The sequence below is a fragment of the Oncorhynchus gorbuscha genome, linkage group LG25 (assembly GCF_021184085.1).
Source record: "Oncorhynchus gorbuscha isolate QuinsamMale2020 ecotype Even-year linkage group LG25, OgorEven_v1.0, whole genome shotgun sequence".
Lineage (NCBI taxonomy): Eukaryota > Metazoa > Chordata > Actinopteri > Salmoniformes > Salmonidae > Oncorhynchus > Oncorhynchus gorbuscha.
Window position 1 is genome coordinate 32,372,962 of NC_060197.1, and position 23,230 is coordinate 32,396,191.

At 41.3% G+C, this 23,230-nt stretch overlaps 1 protein-coding gene across 18 annotated transcripts in view; it reads right to left on the reverse strand.

The window, feature by feature from the left end:
• The window catches only part of adgrl3.1 (adhesion G protein-coupled receptor L3.1), a 329,225-nt gene that overhangs the window by 142,646 nt on the left and 163,349 nt on the right, over positions 1-23,230 (reverse strand). For 9 of the 18 annotated variants that reach the window (XM_046328067.1, XM_046328074.1, XM_046328071.1 and 6 more), the window contains exons 6-7: positions 18,603-18,617; positions 11,081-11,890 (exon numbers count right to left, since the gene is read on the reverse strand). In XM_046328067.1, coding sequence (XP_046184023.1) covers positions 11,081-11,890; positions 18,603-18,617 — 825 coding nt within the window. The remainder of the gene's footprint in view (positions 1-11,080; positions 11,891-18,602; positions 18,618-23,230) is intronic. The other 9 variants (XM_046328080.1, XM_046328079.1, XM_046328084.1 and 6 more) reach the window with 2 other exon arrangements.

Genomic DNA, 23,230 nt, shown 5'->3' on the forward strand with positions numbered 1-23,230 from the left:
GCTTGAGGTAGGAATCCAGAGATATGGAGAAAAAAAAGTCTGTCAAGCTCTGGGTTGAATTGCGCTGAGCAGACTGGCAGGAGTTGTCTGGCCTAAAGGTTAGCTGATGACCGCTAGGAGTTGCTAGCTGACTGCTAGCTAGTAGCTAGTTAGCTGGCTAGCCTCTGTTGGGGCTTCCGGTTCTAAAGTAAAGAAAACAGCAGATCCATACCACACTGGGTGAGGCGGGTTGCAGGAGAGTATGTTGAAGTTGGGGGTAAGAAAAATATAAAAAAATATGTGCTTAGAAAAAAATATATAAAAAGATGTATAGACGGGACACGACAAGACGAAGACAAAAGACACCTGACTGCTACGCCATTTTGGATTTTTAAATCTAATTTAAATTAAAGAAGAATTATAAAGCCTATCTGTCAGGATTTGGCCAGGGTTGTTCCGGTTTTTGGTCACTAGATGCCCCCATTGTGCCTTTTGACCTTTTGTTTTCCCTTGATCCCCATTATTATTTGCACCTGTGCCTCGTTTCCCCTGATTGTATTTAAACCCTTTGTTTTACTCAGTTCTTTGCTCTGTGTTTGTATGTTAGCACCCAGCCCTAGTACTCTCTGAACTCTTGTTGATCCCGGTGGACTCTCTTGTGGAATTCTGTTTTTTGTTCTTGTTTGTTTGTTTTTGAGTATCTTTTGAGGCTTTTTGTACTTTACCTTCCACCTTGTGGATTTACTTTTTTTGTCTTGGAGGATTACCTTTGTTCTTGTGGAATTCCTTTTGAGGTTGTGGAGTTACATGTTTTCCTGAAGAACTTCACTTTTTCCTTCATTAAATACACCGTCTCAAGTACTGCTGTGTCTGCCTCATCTTCTGGGTTCTGCTGACTATTCGTGGCGCAGTTGGTTTAGTGACTGTTTCTCACTCCGGAGACCCGGGTTCGTAACCGGGTCCTGACACTATCAATGTGTATGCATACTGTGTAATAACATCAATAATTAAATAAAGGTTCAATAAAAATGACTGTGTACTAAAAACATGAATGTGTTTTTGCAGCGCATACAGCTATGCCAACAACCATCCGTGGAGATCAGTGGACAAAGGGCTGGACAACAGGTCACACCTTAAAAACGCATGGTTGCCAAGAAAGCGGTTAGTTTTGCTAGTTTCTTAAAATGTGTACGCAGCATATGTGTGTTGGAATCACTTTTAAGTCTTCATTGATCTACCGTTTCTATCATAGGCCACTGTAATCGATGGGGCTCAGGGTGGTACCATTCTGCTCATCTGATGAAGGTGCACATGGATCAGATTCAAACTTTGAAGACCGAGATTGAGTCATTGAAGGCAGACCAGCAGAAAGAGAAACATTATCGGAGGGCAGAGATGCGGGCGACAGCTGACGCATTGGTCCAGAGATAGGCGGCATTGGTGGAGAGACAGGCGGAGAATGACGAATTGAAAAGGGCAAGGAACGAAACTGTGTAATAATCCATGCCAGGCACACCTGTCAACATACTTGGCGGGTTCAACAGGTTGTCGGTTCACCCCGACATTTCCATTCCTCTTCTGACAACAGAACTTGGCCAACTGCTCACCAGGCACAGCAAGGGCCATCCGGACCTTTATGCTGCTCTGCTATAGCCTAAAAAACAAATGCAGGTGGCTTATATCTTCAAAATGCTTTAAAAGCATTTACTGTACAGTAATGTATTTCTTCATCAGCCTCTTTATGCTTTCGTTAATAAAATAATGATAAAAATACTCTCAAATGGCGATGTTTATTTAGTTATGGCTCCCTGGGGCGGCAGGGATAGCCTAGTGGTTAGAGAGTTGGACTAGGAACCGGAAGGTTGCAAGTTCAAACCCCTGAGCTGACAAGGTACTAATTTGTCGTTCTGCCCCTGAACAGGCAGTTAACCCACTGTTCCTAGGCCATCATTGAAAATAAGAATTTGTTCTTAACTGACTTGCCTGGTTAAAGAAAGGTAAAATTTTAAAAATTAAATAACAAATTACTACGGGAATAAATATCACTGAATTACAGAAATATTGGAACAAAGTTGTCTAATGAAGGTAAACAAAAGGTTGCTTACTAGAAAATACTCTTTCACACACGGACACGTTGTACAGCGCCATCCCAACCGTGAAGCACGGGGGTGACAGCATCATGTTGTGGGGGTGCCTTGCTGCAGGAGGGACTGGTGCACTTCACAAAATAGATGACATCATGAGGGAGGACAATTATGTGGATATATTGAAGCAACATCTCAAGACATCAGTCTGGAAGTTAAAGCTTGGTCACAAATGGTCTTCCAAATGGACAAAAAACGCAAGCATACTTCCAAAGTTGTGGTAAAATGGCTTAAGGACAACAAAGTCAAAGTATTGGAGTGGCCATCACAAAGACTTGATCTCAATTCTATAGAAAATTTGTGGACAGAATTGAAAAAGCGTGAGCAAGCAAGGAGGCCTACAAACCAGACTCATTTACACCAGCTCTGTCAGGAGGAATTGGCCAAAATTCACCCAACTTATTGTGGGAAGCTTGTGGAAGGCTACCCGAAACATATGACCGAAGTTAAACAATTTAAAGGCAATACTACCAAATACTAATTGAGTGTATGTAAACTTCTGACCCACTGGGAATGTGATGAATTAAATCAAAGCTGAAATAAATATACTATAAATCTACTACTATAATTCTGACATTTCACATTCATAAAATAAAGTGGTGATCCTAACTGATTTAAGACAGGGAATGTTTATTAGGATTAAATGTCAGGAATTGTGAAAAACTGAGTTTAAATGTACTTGGCTAAGGTGTATGTAAATTTCCGACTTCAACTGTACATAAAGCTGAGTGACTCATTCATGGCTTTGGATCAAAAGAAATAAGTGCCAACATTCTTTCTGATAGTATTTAATAAAGAAATATTTTGGTTATCCTGACCTTGACACTATGGGCTATTAGCATGACAATATACCTTTACCAACACCTCTCTGTATTTTGATACTTTTATTTAAAATCCTCCAATCCTCTATTTGTAATTATTGGCGGAGAGTCACGTAATATTTTTCAATATACTGTAGGCCTACCATAGACGGCATGAGTCTCACTAGTGTTGTGTAATGTGCTGTTAAAAGTGGTGTAGGTCTTATTTATTTAAAGAGCATCTTGAAGTTAGAAGCAATAGGATTTGAAGCAAAAGCCTACAACTATTTTAGCACCGTTTCGCGCTTCTCTGAGACAAGCATGGGGACTGGCCCATTAGATTTTTATTTTCACTGAATCTCCGTTTGGGTATCGGTTATACTACAGTTATACAATTAGGATGTAGAAATGTTATGCTGTTAGTGTAATCTTTATTTAACTTGGCAAGTCAGTTAAGAACAAATTTACAAGGACAGCCTACTCCTTCCTTCCAGTCGGGGAATTGAACCCCGGTCTCCTGCGTGCCCGCACGACACAGGGATTATTTCGCTAAATAGCCCAGTACTGTAGCCTACTCCCGACCGTCACGTTGTACAGTGCCATATTTTCCGTTCCATCCTAACGGAAATCCAGAGGGTTTTTTGTTTTTCTTGGAATAGAAACACCATGATATTAATCAAATTAATTAAGCAACATTTCTTGAAATCAGTCCCATATACTATGTTCTTACAAAAAAGGGTTATAATTTATCTAGTACAACCACAATTGAAGGCTATCAAATGCTTCTCAAAGATACTAGTGGTGGTGGTCAAACTAGCACTAACGGTACAAGTGGTTGACACTTAAATAACGTACCATAGAATTCTGCAGCACCATGCAAGCTGTGCTGCAGTAACTGTTTTAAAGTTACTATTGGCCTCATGGTGAAATCCATGAGCGGTTTCCTTCCTCCCCGGCAACTGAGTTAGGACGGACAACTGTATCTTTGTAGTAACTGGGTGTATTGATACACCATCCAAAGTGTAATTAATAACTTCACCATGCTTAAAGGGATATTACTCAATGTCTGATTTTTATATTTACCCATCTACAAATAGGTGCCATTCTTTGCGAGGCATTGAAAAACCTACCTGGTCTTTGTGGTTGAATCTGTGTTTAAAATTCACTGCTCGACCTTACAGACAATACTATTATTTTACACAGAGTGAGTCCATGCAAATTATTATGTGACCTGTTAAGCACATTTTTACACTTAAACATATTTAGGCTTGCCATTACAAAGGGGTTGAATACTTATTGACTCAAGACATTTCAGCTTTTCATGCTTTATTAATTAGTAAACATTTTGAAAAACATAATTCCACTTTGACATTATATGGGGCATTGTGTGTGAGCCAGTGACACAAAAACATCAATTTAATCTATTTTAAATGCAGGCTGTAAAACAACAAAATGAGGAAAAAGTCAAGGGGTGTGAGTACTTTCTGAAGGCACTGTATGTGCTCTCGCTCGCTCGCTCACTCACTCACTCACTCACACACTCACTCACACACTCACACACTCACTCACACACTCACTCACACACACACACACACACACACACACACCCCCCTGCCACCCAGCCACACACACACACCAAGTAGGCACCAGTAGCAGGTGTCTGAGCCTAAGGCAGGGTAAATTCTCTCAAGTGACTGCCTGCACTAAGTAGGCTTGTGGACTTTGTCCTCCTCTGCTCACTGTGGCAGATTAGTATTAGTGAGACAGCCTGAACGTCCAGCTGAATTCATACGGACTCTTGTTTTCCTCTTTCATTATCTTTAGATCATTCAATCTGTATTTTTACTATTAATGGCAAGTCTGCTATTTCAAACCTACACGTATCCATGAGAAATAGATTCACATGAACATTTAAGTGTTCCCATATGACAGTATATTGTTCATTCTTGTCTGCTCCCCCCCCCCCCAACTCTTCTCCCTCAGATTTGTATTTTGCTTGGTGGAGTGGACTTATAAAATAAAACTGTCAGAGACATAAAAACAGGCCTCCCTCTTTCATATTTCCTTATTTATTGGCAATTTTCCCCCAAAAATTGCATGCCCCTTTATATAAGACTGTTTTGATTCATTTTATTTGCGCTCGCTCGTTCTCAAATTTTATTGAAAGAAAATGCCAGGTGAGGGCAAGGAGATGTGGGCTTTTAATGTTGGGAGGGTTTGCATTTCATTTTTCAATCAAATTCAGTAAAACACATGGTTTGAATGGAGTAGTTTTGGATGTGTCATCTATCCTCGATCTGTTCTCTGGATAGATTGAGGTATCGGTTCTCCAAGAGCAATTATAAACTGGGTGGTTTGAACCCTGAATGCTGATTGGCTGAAAGCCATGGTATTTCAGACCATATACCATGGGTATGACAAAATGTTACTGTTCTAATTACGTTGGTAACCAGTTTATTATAGAATTAAGGCACCTCATGGGTTTGTGGAATATGGCCAATATACCACACCTAAAGGCTGTATCCAGGCACTCCGCGTTGTGCATAAGAACAGCTCATAGCCGTTGTATATTGGCCGTATACCACACCCCCCCGTGCCTTATTGCTAAATGATGCTCTTATAACTAATGGTTGATAATCGTACCACTGCCTTGCCTACAGACATACAAATTATGTCCCCTAAGCATTTGGATTATTTTCAATTTGTACAGTTTCAATCCTTTTTTTTTTTTACCCCTTCTCCCCAATTTTCTGTTATTCAATTGATATTTGCAGTGATGGGATAAGACTGTAAATCCCGTACGGACTCGGGAGAGGTGAAGGCCGAGAGCCGTGTGTTCTCCGAAACACAACCCAACCAAGCCGCACTGCTTCTTGACACAATGCCCACTTAACCCGGAAGCCAGCCGCACCAATGTGTCAGAGGAAACACTGTACACCTGGCGACCACGTCAGTGTGCGCGGCCCACCACAGGAATTGCTAGACCGCGATGAGGCATGGACATTCCTGCCGGCCAAACCCTCCCCTAACCCGGACAACGCTGGGCCAATTGTGCGCCGCCCCACGGGTCTTCCGGTCACGACACAGCCTGGACTCGAACCCAGAATCTCTAACGGCACACTTTGAAAGCTGCGCCAAAGTTTCATTCTTAAGTATGTAACATGGAATATAATGACATGTCTAGCAGCAACATTTCTGCAATATATTTGTACTATTTCCACAACATTTGATGGAAACATCAGTAAACATCAGTCATACAGCATATATACAGTAGCCAGAGCTGTTCTCGTCATCTTATTTCGTTGCTGTTTTTTTACCTTTAATTAACGAGGCAAGTCAGTTAAGAACACATTCTTATTTTCAATGATGGCCTAGGGACAGTGGATTAACTGCCTTGTTCTGGGACAGAATGACAGATTTTCACTTCGTCAGCTCAGGGATTCAATCTTGCAACCTACTAGTCCAACGCTTTAACCACTAGGCCACCTGCCGCCCCATCTTATTTAGTTTCATTCACCAACCAATCAGAAACAATGCACACCTACTGTATGCATCACAATTCATCATATAAGACTATGCACCCAACCACCTCCGCGAATCAGCCCACTACAAAAGGGGAAAAAAATAATTCCCAGAATCCCATGCAAAATACCTGTGCCCATAGCCGCGTGGCATGGCGTGCTGAGCTAAGACCCAGCTGTGGGCATTGACATGACTCCCCTGCTCCATTTCCCATGCTCCATCGCCACAGCAGCTCATGCGTCGCGTGCCTATGGGGGTTTGGGAGGCGGGGTAGAGGTGGTACAGAGCCTGTGTGGTGGGAATCTTACGCAACATCACCTCGCCTGTGGTGTTAGCTCCCTGTGATTACATCATCAGTGTTCTGGTCAGTGAGAGAGCATGACCTGTGCGTATGTATGTCACCCTCATGTGTATGTATTCGCTGCCGTAAGGTAAAGGTGAGGTTGACTGGTCAATTGTGTTGCGCAACAGCTGAAGCAAGGCATTTCATGGAAAGTCCGCAAATTAACTGAATCCATTTGAGATGCAGTAGCTGAAGTGTGATGATGGCTAACGCATAATATCAACTCATAACATGAATCCATACGGATCAATTTGATGATGACCACACTCCTTGCACCAAATACATCAAAAATCCCATCCCAGAACCAAATAATGCACGTCAATTTACATATTGACCCATCTATCGCTCGTCATTCACTCCAGATCAGTCTGTTTATCTGGCGCCGTTTGTCTCGGACACTTCATCCATCCACTTTATCTTCAGTTAACTGGATTTATCAACTGTGTCCGTCGCTCTCTTTTCCCCCCTCTACCTTCCTATCCTCTGTCAGCAGCCTCCTTGCTCGCTCGTTTGGAGGTCAGCCCATTCCGCACCTTGGGATACTGAACTGATACTCCCTGGAGACTGAAAGGTTCATTACTCTATGCGAGAGAGAGAGGGGGGGAGGGGGTGTTTGTGTATGTGTGGGGAGGAGTGAAACCAAAGTTGGCAGAGCGTCGCTAGGTAATGTTATGCAGCTTGCCTCCCAAATGCATGTAAAAGCATGGCTTGATACACTGTCATCTAATAAGGCAAGCGGCTAACAAGTGTTGTTTTTGCTTAAAAGGAAAGGTTCCCCCATTTTGAATTGTATTTTATTTTTGTGCAACTCTGAGTGATGTTATATCGATTCCCTGGGTCATTACTTGTTTTCATGTGTATCGGAGTTATTGACGTTCACGCAGGCAGAAATCCGGCCAGTATGACATAGCACAGTGATAAAGTCATTCTCACTACACTGGAAGTTAATAGAAATGAGTCTTCTAGATGGCAAAAACGTTTATCATACATATCAGATTTCAATACTGGCTGATGTCATAACTCGGGAGGATGTCTTTTCTCGAATGAGCCATTAATCATATTTTTGCAATATTCCTACCTCGAGAAATGTGTAAATTAACGGAGGGTCTGGCACATTTTTCTTATTTGTCTGCCTCTTTAGTCCAGGGTGCATCGCATGGTGCCCTTGCCAGATATATTATAGAAAGGAGATAGGAATCCAATGAATGAAGTAGCATTAAGCAATCCAATGAATGAAGTAACATATAATGCCCAACCCAGCAGACTGTAGACCAATCGCGTTCGCGTTGTCATGCTACGTCACGCGGTTGCTAAGCTAATCGTCACGCAATCCCTTCTCAAAGTCAAATCATTCAAATCAAATTATATGTGTCACATGCGCCAAATACAAAGCCTTTCCGTGAAATACTTCCTTACAAGCCCTTAACCAACAATGCAGTTCAGTGTATATGTTAAGAAACGTGCCCATTTTTCTTGTAAGTACGTAACGTCACGATTCCAAAGCTATACGATATTACAGATAGCAAGTTAATTATCTCACATCTTGGAAAGGTTTTGTAAAACATTTATTTTTATTTTTTATAATTTCACATTCGTGCTAATGTTGCGTGTTTGAGTTAGCGCCCAATGCATTGATGTAGGATGGGCAACGTTTACCATTGCCTCAAAAGTATATCTGCCGTTGCAAATGTCAAACTCCACTCTGTGAAGAACATTGATCTGCAGGTTGAACATGGTGAGATTGTAGACTCCTAAATTGATGTTAAAAAAAAAATTGCCTTAACAAACTGCACTAACTAGCTGCTTCCCCTGCTGATATGTATTACTATGTGTAGCTACGTTTGCTAGCTAGACAGCAAGCCCATAGCGAGAGCTGCATTGTGGATTTTGTAATAAACTTGATCTGCAACAGATTTCCACAATGATTTTCCATGTTGCTACCAACTTTACTATAATGCCAAAATGAAACATTTGTTCACAAAAAATATTGTTCTCCCAGTGTTATTTAACACTAAATTAAATGAATGAGGGTGGATTTTTCCTTTAAGCAACAACAGGGGAAGCAATTATGTGTAGCGCCTATGTGTAAACCCTATGGTTGTGTGAAGTGAAACCTCTAGGGTCAGGAATAAGTCAAATCACATAACAGAACTCTGCTGTCTTTGATGTCTAGACTCGGTTGGATATAGGCAATTCCACAGTAACATGGTGATGCGAAGACAAAGACTTTCCCTTTGAAATGTATGCCAAACAAAAACAAAATGATTGCAAAGTTAAACCATACAACAACCTGCACAAAGACTACATTTAACAATTTCCACAGAACAAAAAAAACATTTAAATTTGCTAACAGAATGATGGTTTGTGTAGCCCCTATGGGTTGTGGGAAGTGAAACCTCTAGGGTCAGGCATACGTTAAGTCACATAACAGAACTCCGCTGCCTTTCCCGCAGATCATGAAGGAGTTGGACGCCGAGGGCTTGTCATAAGTGGTGTCCCAGGTTCCTTCTACGTGGAGGGTGTAGGGGTGGAGCTGGCTGATGATGCGCCCATTGTTTGGCTCCGTTGCGTCGTTGACCCACAGGCCGTTCTCGTCTACGTTGAGATCTGAGATCGATGTCTGAATTGCCGCCCCAGCGGTGCGAAGAGGTGTTTTGGTAGTTGGCGTTGATGGCCTCGTACGCTCTTGCTGCACGTGCGCAGGTCGAACTTGACGATGTTGCGCTTGCGCTCCTACAATGCGGTGAGGTAGTTTGTACGTGGTCTCCCCACTCTTGACGCGCAGGTCAAACTTGACAATGGTGTGCATGCAAAAACGTCAATCATTGGTTTTTGTTTGACATATATTTGAAAGTGAAACATCCGAGTCTCAGCAACAGACTGTGGAATTGCCGATATGCATTTCAGCTGAGATTCTGGGAAAAAAAGTAATTTAATTTAAAAACTGCAGGTGACCTACATGTACATATTACCTCAATTAACCTGTGCCCCCTCACCGGTAACCCCTGTATATAGCCTTGCTGCTATTTTACTGCTGCTCTTGAATTATTATGTATATATTTATTTTTGAAAACTTGAAACACTTATTTTTCTTAAAACTGCATTGTTGGTTAAGGGCTTGTATAAGTAAGCATTTCACTGTAAGGTCTACTACACGTGTTGTATTCGACACGTGACAAATAAAATGTAATTTGATTTGATTTCCACCAGTGAGGATGGTAAAGACTTCACAGACAAATAACACGTGACACTTCAGACCAGGCTGTTAATGAGCCAGCGCAAAGAAATACCTTGGCATGTCAAAACTATTTTGGGTAGGCTTGATGACTACTTTTAAAGAAGGAGCATCGGAGGGAAGAATTTGTACTTTTTCTTAAAAATGGTTATGGCAAGTGTAATGAGAGCAGTCATCTGTCTTTACAAAGGTGACAGGTACCGTAAGAGAGAGACAGACAAACTTTGAGAACAGACTAGAAAAGGTAAACAAACAACTCTTGTAGTTCTATTAACCTTCTGTCAGAATTATATAGAAAGTAATGTCATATCTAATAAGCAGCAGAAACTAGGGATAACAATTACCCAGAAATACAATCCCTGTGAGAATAAAACAACTAACCAATCACGTGACTGCAAACAAATGATTTCGTTTTTTGAACGCAAATCCTATTTTTCTCAGACAGTTCAAATGTCTTGTAAAACAACAATGTGACTGCAGTTATTACATTTTCCTACAGCTGGTGTGTGGTTTGCTTGTTTTTTTCTCTCATACGAGGGGTTTAATTAAATGGCAAAAGGAGGATGACACATTGAGGTGTCATATTCCATAGCTAATTATCACCAACCCATACACTCGCAATAGTGCTAACGTGTAACAATACACATACTTCCACTTCATTTACTCTGCTCTTTACTCTCCAATTAAGAAACCCCACCAATCATAATGTCAAACAAGCTAGGAACATGACAACTGACACTCGTATGCCATGAGTATGAAAGTGAAGCCATTTGTATTCAATTACACTTATCGCAACACTGAAATGTGCTAAAATGGGCACATCCTGAACAGTGTTTCACTGACTTAGAGTAAAGACCTTTGAGAAAATGTTAACAAACCATATGTCTTCTATCCACGCACTGTAGCCTCAACAACCTCCTTTTCTCTTCTCCTGGCAGCAAAACGACTGCAAGCACTAATAACGTCTACCAAAGATACCAACATCTCTCTGAATTACCAACAAGCTAGTGAAAGACATGAAACAGGAGAGCGAAAAAATAAGAATATGTGGGCGTACCTGGTCTACCGTCCAAGGCACCAAAGTCCAGCGAGTACTTGACCACGTGGTAATTGTTCCACACGTACAGGAGGTTGTCCCGCGGGTTGTAATCCACGGCGGCAATGTACTGGTACGAGTTGGGGAAGGGGATGTCCAGGAAGCCATCTTTACTCAGCTCCGTGTTGTAGATATAGTCAATCTTGTTCCCTGTTGCCTCGTTGTCGTCGTCTTCATATACCGACTTCACCACATAGAGAATCCCGCAGATCATGAAGGAGTTGGAGGCCGAGCGCTTGTCATAGGCGGTGTCCCAGGTTCCTTCCACGCGGAGGGTGTAGGGGTTGAGCTGGCTGATGACGATGCGCCCGTTGTTTTGCTCCGTGGCGTAGATGACCCACAGGCCGTTCTCGTCTACAGCGAGATCGATGTCCGACTTGCCGCCCCAGCGGTACGGCGAGGTGTCGTGGTAGTTGGCGTTGGCGATGATGGCCTCGCCGCTCTTGATGCGCGTGCGCAGGTCAAACTTGACGATGTTGCGCGTGCGCTCCTTGTTGAAGAACAGAGCGCCGTCGTATACTACAAAGCCTGTGCCGTCGACACGGTGCGGTAGTTTGTATGTGGTCGTGGGTCGCCCGGCGATGAAGTCCTCTTTGGAGGAGTACTCGGTCAGCGTGTCCGTGCGGTATGGCGTCCAGGGCATGTAGTAGATCTTGTCGGAGGCCTGGAGGGGGTCTTTACACCAGGCACCGGATTGGTGGTCCGACTCAAAGAGGTGTTCGCTCTGGTACACCCCTCGCAGCAAGCCGGGGCACAGGAATACTGAGGAGCCAAAATGGAGGAAAGACAATGCAGAGAGTTACTTTGGCATGAATGGGACATCAGTATTAGACTACTGCAACTAGAAGGACAAAGAAGGAAATCACCTCGACTTAAATGATCAAGACATTAACAAAGTTATGAACAGAGAAAATACAGTGAGCTCCAAAAGTATTGGGGCAGTGACACATTTGTAGTTGGTTTTGGCTCTGTACTCCAGCACTTTGGATTTGAAATGATACAATGACTGCAGACTGTCATCGGCAGGTAGCCTAGTGGTTAGAGCTTTGGGCCAGTAATCGAAAGTTTGCTAAATCGAATCCCTGCGCTAACAAGGTAAGAATCTGTCGCTCAGCGCATGAACAAGGCAGTTAACCCACTGTTCCTAGGCCGTCATTGTAAATAAGAATTTGTTCTTAACCGACTTGCCTATTTAAATTAAGGTTAAATATATATATTTTCTTAATAAAATAACATTTGAGGGCATGTTCATCCATATCGGGTGAACCATTACAGCAAATCTTGTACATAGTCCCTTCATTTTAGGGGACCAAACGTCTTGGGACAAATTTATGTATTTATTAGTCAAAAGTTTAGTATTTGGTTCCATGTTCCTAGTACGCAATAAGTACATCAAGCTTGTGACTCTACAAACTTGTTGGATGCATTTGCTGTTTGTTTTGGTTGCGTTTCATATAATTTTGTGCCCATTGAGAAGCAAATGCTAAATAATGTATTGTGTCATTTGAGTCACTTGTATTGTAAATAAGTGTTTTCTAAACACTAATACATTAATGTGGATGCTACCATGGTTACGGATATGAATGAATCGTGAATGATACTTATGCCACTGATTAAAATTCATGATTCATTCAGGATTATCCGCACTCATGGTAGCATCCACATTAATGTAGACATAAGTAGAAACATATTCTATTCTTATTCACAATGTGACAAATACAAAATGACACTACATTATTTACCATTCATTTCTATTGGGCACAAAATGATCTGAAACACCAACCAAAAACAGAAAATGCATCCAGCAAGTTTGTAAAGTCACAAGCTTGATGTAGTCATGCATGCTATGAATATAGGACCAATTACTTACGTTTCACAACTTTAATACACAAGTTAATTTTTCCCAATGCCTTTAGTCCCCTAAAATTGGGGTGATTATGTAAAAAAAAAGGGCTGTAAAATCCTCAAATTAAAAGCTTCACTTCAACCTCAGTCATTTGATCATTTAAAATCACAGCCAAAGTCCAGAACCAAAACAACAACATTTTGTCACGATCCCGATACATGGAGCTCACTGTAGCTGTCAAACAAAGTTTGAGGCTAATATAATTTTGCAACATACACAGACACAGGTACATACACACACAATGATTTCTCATTACACCAGCTATCCACATAATTACAGAAGGCATGTAATTAGTGCCAAAATCAATGTAATACAAAAAGCAATACATTCCATCCACTTATTGCATCCATCCCATCTCCTCCGAGCTATCAGTGGTTAAGGAATAACATTAATATGGACGTCTAATACAACAACAAAACATTAAAAGATTTTGATAAATAGTGCAAGCATAATTATTGGCAGCTGGGGCCCGGGAACACAACAATGACTATCAATATTAATACATGAGAATATTTTTTTTTCATTACTTCGGACGCTGGAGATATCTTCGATCTGTGACATTATGATTTAAAATGCATCTGCGTTCTAAACTAATTATACCCTAACTGGTTTGTACTGAAATCTTATGAAGCGATGCAGCGTATGAGTCGATAGTGTGCATCCCTTGCCGAAGGTGATTCTGTTTCAAGATCGATTAATCCTGGACCGCCGACTGAGTAAATTTCAAGTTGGCCATCTTGATAAAAAGATTACATTTGAATTTAAATCCTACTCATACGAATGTAATACACGGAGCACGTAATTTATTCAGACTACAACAAAACACAGGTTTATCTAAAGGGGAGCAATGACAGTGTCTCTTGAATTTATATTTTTTTAGAGTGTTGAAGATTTACTTATTCTCTCTAAAACCCTCTAATACCATTTATATGATAACAAATATAAGCTTATTCCATTTAACATGCAACAAAAACACAGATACTGTTAAAAGATACTCTTTTAAACACAGATACTCTTTTAAAAAGAGTGATTTGAACCATAGCATGTGATACTGATTCTAAGAGCAGCGCTGGTGTCAAGCGCTAGACGAAAGCAACAAAGCATTAGGATAACCAACTTGGGTGGAAGTGGTTAGGCTAAGATTCAGGGTGCGGTACACGAACAATAACAAAAACAGAACGTGTGCGAAAGCTTCTATGATTATTGACGGGCGAGGAAGAGGACACAGTCGGTGACAGGTTCTTCCCGGAGATTTGGGCGGAGATGAAAGCAGTGTGCTCGGAGAAGAAAAACAAGCCTTACTCCTCTGTAACCTCTTAAGATTAAACATGTTATCTACTTGCATGTGAATAATATACGGTGGTTCCAGCCGTCGACAGCACGCGTCCCTTGGCACGCATCTAGACAAGCACAAAAATGCTAAGAGGGTCTTCTATGGTTTAAGAAGGCTTTTGAAATCTAATGTGCCCGGTCGGTATTCCTCTACTGACAGGACAGAAACTGGGCTGGGTGCGTCCCATATCACACACTGATCCAAATGTAAGCTCTGGTTGAAAGTAATGCACTATATAGGGAGGAGGATGTCATTTGGGACATACGTAGAGCTTTTGAGGAGGCTGTTAGAAATGGATCCCAACACCCCAGACAAGGAGGTAAGTGACAGTGAAGGTTATTAGAAAGGAAACAAGGAATTAACAAGTGGCGGCGAGAGAAAACATGACTTAACAATAATAATTGGTGATAATTACAAGCGTTCATTGGTCAGATATGCTCCTCTTTGCTTCAATTACCGACATTTGCATCATCTAGCTATTTAGCGGGAACTCTACTGTGAACAACTGCAAATGACTGATTCAGTGGTTAAACTAGGGTACTACATAGCATAGGTTTTAGACAGCGGTTGAAACCACAGAGATCCTATGAGGCCTATATGATCCTATATGTATACTGAACAAAAATATAAACGCAACATGCAACAATTTCTACGATTTTACTGAGTTACAGTTCAGGAAACCCATCAATTGAGATAAATTCATTAGGGCCTTGTATATGGATTTCACATGACTGGGCAGGGGTGCAGACATGGGTGGGCTTGGGAGGGCATAGGCCCAACCACTTGAGAGCCAGATGTGGAGGTCCTAGGCTGGCGTGGTTACATTTGGTCTGCGTTTCTGAGTCCGGTTGGACGTACTGCCAAATTCGCTAAAACAATGATGGAGGCAGCTTATGGCAGAGAAATTAACATTACATTTTCTGGCAACAGCTCTGGTGGACATTCGTGCAGTCAGCAAGCCAATTGCACGGTCCCTAAAAACTTGAGACATCTGTGGCATTGGGTTGTGTGACAAAACAGCACATTTTAGAGTGGCTGTTTAATTGTCCCCAGCACAAGGTGCACCTGTGTAATGACCATGCTGTTTGATCAGCTTCTTGCTATGCCACACTTGTTAGGTGGATGGAATATCTTGGCAAAAGAGAAATGCTCACAAACAGGAATGTAAACACATTTGTGAAAAATAAGCTTTTTGTGCGTATCGAACACTTCTGGGATATTTTATTTCAGCTCATGAAACATGGGACCAACACTACACATGTTGTGTTTATATTTTTGTTCAGTATAATTCTATGGTTAAAACATAACCTGGGTCTCAGAGCATTTCATATTATTCTGTATGGAAATCCGAGGCACTCGATTTACTATGATATGTTACGTTTCGTATGGTATGTATTAATTTGTGGATGTCCATAACCCATTTCATATGATATGTTATGAATTACAAGTCCTATTATATGTTTTTGCAAAATGCACAATATGTTACGAATTTGCTAAACGTGTAATATATTACGAAATCGAGCTAGCTCGCTAACGTTAGCTAAGCTAGGGGTTACGTTTAGGGTTAGGGGAAGACTTAGTTAAAAGGGTTATGGTTAGGGGAAGCATTAGCTAACATGCTAAATTGTTGTAAAACAGATATAAAGTAGTAAGCAGTTGAACAGTTGCTAATTAGCTAAAATTGTAAGTGATGAGATTTGAACTCGCAACCAGCCTACTTTCAATAGTTTTTGCCTTAAGTGACCATACCAAATATAACATATCATACGAAATTGAGTGTCTCGGATTTACGTACTCTACCGGTCCAAAATGTTAAAACATTCTAATCTTTTTCTTTATTTTTACTATTTTCTACATTGTAGAACAATAGTGAAAACATCAAAACTATGAAATAACACATATGGAATCATGTAGTAACCAAAAAAATCTAAATACATTTTATATTTGAGATTCTTCAAAGTAGCCACCCTTTGCCTTGATGACAGCTTGGCACACTCTTGGCATTCTCTCAACCAGCTTCACCTGGAATGCTTTCCCAACAGTATTGAAGGAGTTTCCACACATGCTGAGCACTTGTTGACTGCTTTTCCTTCACTCTGCGGTCCGACTCATCCAAAACCATCTCAATTTGGTTGAGGTCGGGAGATTGTGGAGGCCCAGTCATCTGATGCAACACTCCATCACTCTCCTTCTTGGTAAAATAGCCCTTACACCCTTACACAGCCTGGAGGTTTGTTGTGTCATTGTGCTGTTGAAAAACAAATGACATGCCACGAAGCCCAAATCAGATGGGATGGTGTATTGCTGCTGAATGCTGTGGTAGCCCGTTGGTTGAGTGTGCCTTGAATTCAAAATCACAGACAGTGTCACCAGTAAAGCACCCCCACTCCATAACACCTACTCCTCTATGCTTTACGGTGGGAAATACACATGCAGAGATCATCCATTCATGCACACCGCGCCTCACAAATACATAGTGGTTGGAACCAAAAATCACCAATTTAGAATCCAGACCAAAGCACATAACTTCCAATGGTCTAATTTCCATTGATCGTGTTTCTCTGCCAACGCATGTCTCTTCTTATTGGTGTCCTTTAGTTGTGGTTTCTTTGAAGCAATTTGACCATGAAGGACTCCTCTGAGTAGTTGGGGTCTTCCATTCCTGTGGCGGTTCTCATGAGAGCCAGTTTCATCATAGCACTTGATGGTTTTTGCGACTGCACTTTCAAAGTTCTTGAACTTTTCTGGATTGACTGACCTTCATGTCTTAATGTAATGATGGACTGTAATTTCTCTTTGCTTATTTCAGCTGTTCTTGCCATAATATGAACTTGGTCTTTTACCAAATACGGCAATCTTCTATACACCCCCCACCTACCTTGTCACAACACAACTGATTGCTCAAACGCATTAAAATAAATTCTACAAATTAACATTTTACAAGGCACACCTGTTCATTGAAATGCATTCCAGGAGGCATCCTCATGAAGCTGGTTGAGATAATTCCAAAAGTGTGCAAAGCTGTCATCAAGGCAAAGGGTGGCAATTTGAAGAATATCAAATACATTTTTATTTGTTTCCACACTTTTTTGGACTACATGATTCCATATGTGTCATTTCATAGTTTTCAGGTCTTCACTATTATTCTAAAATGTAGAAAATTGTAAAAAAAGAAAAAATAAGAAAAAACCTTGAATGAGTAGATGTTCTAAAACTTTTGACTGGTAGTATACATACTAATATGAAATGCTCTGAGGCCAGGTTGTGAAAAGGTTATAGCTCAACATAACATTTTAGCCAAAGACATTTTATGCGAGTGTCAAAATGTTGATGTGGATATTGGTTCTATCGGTGCACCCTGAACTTAAACATGACTTCATTTCTCAAGGGCCAGGGCCAAAACATAAAAACAACAACTACTTCCAGCAAACCGGGTCTCGGGCTCAGGTACAGTAGTAGACTATCATGTACTATCAAATATATTAACGTATGGGTGTCTTAGTACATTCTGCCATATTGACTGGGAGTCACTGAAGGTTACAGCATGTTAGGCCTATAATCTGAAATTCTGACAGTTTATTGAGCGAGGCTATTGATTGGTGTCCACACATCTGGTTTTTAATATGCTGCTGCTGAGTAACATGAACAAAATAACTTTCAATTACCTCGGAAATAGAATGTTCTGGATATATAAAGATAGTGAATGAAAGATATGGAGTGGGGTGCATGTGAAGTGTATTACGGTAGAAAGATAGGCATCCGTTTTACTATGTTAAGGGACATTTTGACAATGTAAATGCAGTGATATTGTTAAAACACTATCCGAACAATTCTAAACATTAAAATGTGACTTGTATCTGTACTATTGAAAAACATCTTTGCTTTGCATGAACTTCATAGAATTTCATCATAGGTTCTGTATTCTACAAGTTTCCTTACAAGTGTTGGCAGTGTTTTAGTCTAGATTGATTGACACTAGCACCTTTTACATAAAAAAAATGGAGACCACAATTTCCATCACCAACGATATTACTTGATTTTGGACCACACCTTTTTTTATGAGAAAGAACATTACAGACATGGTTATCACTACCAGTAGACAGATTAAATTAGCAGACATGAGAAGGTCATTAAAAAGCAGATGGATAACACAGGAGAAAAGCTGCTATGGCAACCCCCATCACCAAGCAAAGCATGAATCCCAGTGAACTCTAGGTGAAATAAAGGAGTGGGCATTTAGTTACCTTTTTGTTCCACTTCTATTTTAGGCATGAGGAGAGAAAAGAAGAGAGAGAGATACAGAATAGATTAGTGATGCGATAATTGGCAAGTTTACCTCAGCAGGTCAAACACATTGGAACAATAGCACAGTGGATCATGAGGTTAGTTAGTAGCAGAGTAGTTCTGACCAAACATTCAATAACAAATCTCTGGGAAGGAAATGTGTCACTCGTCACACACAGCCTGTGGGAGAAAAGTGAGATTAAGTAATATCTTTAGAAGCGTGAACACGGCTTTGAAGCGATGAGAACTCCAAGTTGGAGAGAGAGAGAGAGAGAGAGAGAGAGAGAGAGAGAGAGAGAGAGAGAGAGAGAGAGAGAGAGAGAGAGAGAGAGAGAGAGAGAGAGAGAGAGAGAGAGAGAGAGAGAGAGAGAGAGAGAGAGAGAGAGAGAGAGAGAGAGAGAGAGAGAGAGAGAAAAACACTAAATGACTTGTCCAGAAGTTAACTCCAGAGGCATTCATTAAAAACGGCAGAACATACGGTTGCATTCCATGTAGACTCCTTCAGTCTGGCTGAACGCTCGTTCAGGAGTCACACGAGAGGGAACACGAGTGCATCATGTGCAGATTGGAAGAACAAAAACACATTTTCTTTAAATTGATAACTGGTGATTTATCACCTGTGGGTTGATAAGGCTATAACAATTAACAGCATATGGCCACCTACATTATAGTGCTAGCAGGAGAGAAGGGACGCAAATGAAATCATTTGTTCTTATGGCAAATTCCCTTTGCAGATGCGAAACTGTCGACAACCATCACGAGTAATTGTTGAATCAATCAAAACGACAGCAAACAACTGCAAACCTGTGCCTATCTATGCTAGGGAAGCCCGACAGACAGACCAACCATGTCTATGTTTTTGTATGATTCACTTGTGTTACGTATGGATTCATGCTGCTATTCAACCTCCTCATTGTATACACTAATTGTATGGTCTTCTGGTGAGGAGTGGCGGGGACTTTAACGTAGTGGCATGTAAAGCCCTGTTCGCCAGCCGCGTGTGTCAAAGCCTGTAATATTACTGTACGGTTTGAATTTGAACTTTATTCAATAATCATTGTTGTAGATGCCTCTAGTCAGTGTATGCTGGAATAGAAGGGCTTGTTTGCTGGTCTAAGACGAGCGAGCAAGTCAAAATGTAATATAAATACCGTATGTAGCTAAATGATTGCAGCAATTGTTGCACTTAAAAACTACATGATTAACTAGACATGTATTTGCTGTAAGTCCCTGTGGTCTGTGCTTCAAAGTTTCCACGAGGTAAAGATCTTGGATCAGCTTCTCCTCCCCCAGTTCTAACTTTAAACATTAGTGAGTGTAATAAGGGACTGCGGTCCAAAATGAGCCGGCTGGCTAAAACCGACATTTTCCAAAATGTTGATTAACGTGCACCGTTTCTGTAAAAAATAAAAGTAATAAAGTAAAGTTTAGGGGCAACTTCACCCTACACCCTCTTAGGCCTCACTCCCCCCTATCTGAGATATCTACTGCAGCCGTCATCCTCCACATACAACACCCGTTCTGCCAGTCACAATCTGCTAAAGGTCCCCAAAGCACACACATCCCTGGGTCGCTCGACATTTCAGTTCGCTGCAGCTAGCGACTGGAACGAGCTGCAACAAAACACTCAAACTGGACAGTTTTATCTCAATCTCTTCATTCAAAGACTCAATCATGAATACTATTACTGACAGTTGTGGCTGCTTTGCGTGATGTATTCTTGTCTCTACTTTCTTGCCCTTTGTGCTGTTGTCTGTGCCCAACTATTTTTGTACCCTGTTTTGTGCTGCTTCCATGTTGTGCTGCTGCTATGTTGTGTTGCTACCATGCTGTGTTTTCATGTGTTGCTGCCATGCTATGTTGTTGTCTTAAGTCTTTCTTTGTGTAGTGGTGTGGTGTCTCTCTTGTCATGATGCGTGTTTTGTCCTATATTTTTTATTTCATTTATTTTTAATCCCCGCCCCCATCCCCGCAGGAGGCCTTTTGGTAGGCCGTCACTGTAAATAAGAATTTGTTCTTAATTGACCTGCCAAGTTAAATAAAGGTTAAATAAATCAACTTAAATAAATACTCCATAAGGTTCTAGTCTACAAGAGGTTGGTTCCCTGGTGGGGTTAACGGCAGGACAGGCATCTGCCCCCATGGGACTGCTCCCCTCCCCTAATGCTAGATCTAATAAAACCAAATTAACCCCAGTTAGCAGGGCAGTTCCTCCTCAAAACTGAGGGGAAGAGAGAGAGGGGGCGGGGCACAGAGTGAGGGAAATGAAAGGGGGAGAGATGAGTGAGGCACAGAGAGAGTTAGAAATAAATTAATAAAAATGGAGAGAGGGAAGGAGAGGAAGAGAGTGAAGCATAGAAAGAAAGAAGAGTCAAAACTGGATATTGAGGAAGAGAGAAAGGCACAGAGATACATTGAAGAACAAGAACAAAAGGGGAAGAGAGAGGGGGGGGCGCGATTGAGAGAGAAGATTTCATTCTGTTTTCAAAAAGACTCATACTGTGCCTGACCACGGACTGTTGATATGGCAACTCAATATATTCTGATCCCTTGTTGTTTCGTCTTGATCTTCACGAAGCATAGGAATGATCAATTCAGCCATATTTCAGCTACAGTATATCAATGATGACCACAGCTTGAAACTGGGAATGGACGAGCACACAGAACACAAACACAGCGTGTTTGAGGGAATCAGTCGGAGCAAAGGCGAGAACTCATCTTGATTATTGAGGGCTCGTTTCCCCAGATGTTCCAGCATGCTCAACGGAGAATCTCCATCGAAAATGAGTAGTTTGGGGTGCAAGGTGATTTCCAGATCAGTGATTCTGTGCAGTCTGACAGCAATGTAGTTGATCTCAAACAATGATCATTTAACAACACACATTACGAACTAAATCTAGGTAAACAGACAATGTCAACCTCTCACATTAAACTCTAAATCTTCCACCAGACCATTAGCTACCACACAACATAAAGGCAGGGTGTTACTGTATTTGTTTGAGTGATCGCTAGCGGTTGCGAGGTAGGGTAACGGTCTATAACAAAGCCCGTTAGCGCTTTAAGAGATGGCGAAGCGGGATGGCGAAGCGACGGGCGAACAAGTAGCAGCGGGACACGCCGGGGATCCTCGTCGCAATACGCAGCCACGTCCCGTGGATACACGTTACCCATGTTTCCTGTCATCGCTCGTCAGGGCGGAGTCTTCTGTGTACGTCCCCAAGGTCAAACATGAAATCTCTCGGGCTGTTTGAGATGATTTATCTCGCGGCTGCGTGGTTGGGATACTAGCGACGTAGCCGGAATATCTAAGTTCAGTGGCACTAAGATAAAAGAATGGAATGAAGGCGGGAATATGGAGAGACGGGAGAATTGATTCATATGAAAAGGCGCCTACCCCCATTGTGACCTTAATACGATTTTGGTCAGGGTTGTCATCGAGGCATTAAAATGCACTCTACTCTCTTGTCCTCCCGCTCTCCCTTCCCCTCTCCAAGAGAAGTGCAGAGGGAAAGAAACAGAAGACAATGTAAAAGAGAGTGTGCTAAGTGGACTCGCACAGCCAAGCGATCTTCTCAAAGCAGAATGGTTTATGGATATATCCTCTCCAAATCAGACTGATATGCCATGGATAGCAATGCATTTAGACAGTTCAGAGAGAGTATCATACACAAATGTCACTTCAACTCCTTTTAGCAGTACATTTATCTTGGTCACGAAGAGGACTAACCCCTATGAACCCTACTAGCGTTGGATCGACAACAGCTACGACGTAGAACGGGAGCAGAAGTCTTCAGCGATACAACGTATGACCTTCCGGCACAGTGGAGTGAATGTAAAATGGCTTCCAGGCCAAACACAGCCTCTGCTGCACCAGAGTAGATATATTCATTGTCTATTTTCATATTTGGCCAAGGGCACAAACAGCAAGGTCTTTCCTGCTATCTGCTGAAGCAGAGGTCGTATAGAATTATCCCAGAAATAGATTCCTAGTTGTTATTCCTGTAAATATATATGGGAGACATAGTGTCATGTGTTGATGGCTGTGATGGAGAAGATGGTGACAAAGGTGACGATACCTTTAGTTTCATTCTAATGTGTAAGATCATAATCTACCACTGACTATGATGTCTAATATTCAACACAGTTGTAACTGCACTGCCATGTGTTGGCAGCAGATAGGAATTCAACACCAAGTAATTCACCATGCAAAACGCAGACCCGTCAAAAGGGCACATAGTCTCAAGTGAATCTAATTGGTCAAGTTGCCCTATCAAATCAAATAAGCCGCTTGGACACCCTATGCATTCTTATTAGGAAAATGACGTTAATATCTTAAAAGAGAATGTCACTTTTTATGTAGAGGCATTTAGTGATTTCCATCAATATGGACAATTTTAATGCTATATGACATTGCAAATTAAAAACCGCATATTCATTTAATGTTGAGTCATGCCCCCTCCGTCCTAAATAATAATAATACAATTTATTCGTAACACGTTTTTCAAAATCCCCTAAAAAGTGTCACAGAAAAAAACATGACAATAACTATAATCAATGAGTATTTAATACACGTACACTACTGGTCAAA